Source organism: Eimeria acervulina, genomic scaffold, assembly GCF_000499425.1.
Source record: "Eimeria acervulina Houghton genomic scaffold, Eah_scaff1539, whole genome shotgun sequence".
Taxonomy (NCBI): domain Eukaryota; phylum Apicomplexa; class Conoidasida; order Eucoccidiorida; family Eimeriidae; genus Eimeria; species Eimeria acervulina.
In genome coordinates this window covers 5,001-5,885 of record NW_013549118.1, presented here as the reverse complement: position 1 = coordinate 5,885, position 885 = coordinate 5,001, and the positions used below count along the sequence as shown (strand labels likewise).

The 885-nt window shown below is 46.8% G+C and overlaps 1 protein-coding gene across 1 annotated transcript in view; it reads right to left on the bottom strand.

Moving 5' to 3' along the window:
* Nucleotides 1-292: 292 nt before the first annotated feature.
* The window catches only part of EAH_00060810 (ATP-dependent helicase, putaive, putative), a gene marked incomplete at both ends in the record, with an annotated part of 3,010 nt that continues 2,417 nt past the window's right edge, over nt 293-885 (bottom strand). Inside the window, 2 exons of the mRNA XM_013393421.1 lie at nt 293-382; nt 773-883. Of these exons, the coding sequence (XP_013248875.1) occupies nt 293-382; nt 773-883 (201 nt within the window). The remainder of the gene's footprint in view (nt 383-772; nt 884-885) is intronic.

Here is an 885-nt window from a genome sequence, read left to right as displayed (position 1 = left end):
GGTTATAAACAAAGATGTCCAAGGCACAAACCGTGTGCAGGAAGTAAGAAGGGCCTCGAGCGCTGATTCCCGCGATCGCAAGCCCTAAACCCTAAACCCTAAACCCTAAACCATCAACTCTAAACTCTGATAAACCCTCAGGCCTGGCCTTCTTGAGGTCGGCGAAGAGGAGGGTTTTAATCTGACGATGGCGAATGCTTTGCGCGATTTATCTGCGCTTCATCCAGGGGTTTAGGGTTTTTGTGCAAACTGAGGGTTTAGGGTTTAAAAATGAGGGTTTAGGGTTTAGGGTTTAGATAAGGTCAGCCACGTTCATCGGCATTTCGTCAATCTGCGTGGCGTAGTATTGCTCAATATCCCTCAAAATCCTAATATCATCGTTCTGCACAAAACGCAAACCCTCACAAAACCCTAAACCCTAAACCCTAAACCCTAGACCCTAAACGCTTAAGGGTTTTGGGTTTGCGAGAGAAGAGGAGCAAACCTTCAAAACCCTGTAACCTCTACAAGTAATGTACAGCCGCCGCAGCAGTGAGGATGTCTCAAGCCTCAGACAAGTAGGGCATTAGGGTTTAGGGTTTAAAGTTTCGGGGGTTTAGGGTATGTTTGAGGGTTGAGAGCTTGTTTGAGGGTTTACTGCTGAGGGATTAGGGTTTGGTAGGGTGTTCAGAGTTTGGTTGAGGGCTTAGGGTTTCGCATAGGGTTTAGGGTTTAGTTGAGGGTTTAGGGTTTAAAAATGAGGGTTTAGGGTTTAGGGTTTGTTGAAGCGCACCTTAACAAAGTTAATCGCAACACCCTTTCTTCCGAATCGCCCAGAGCGACCAATGCGGTGTATGTACAACTCACGACTGTTGGGAAGGTCGTAGTTAATAACCAGAGACACCT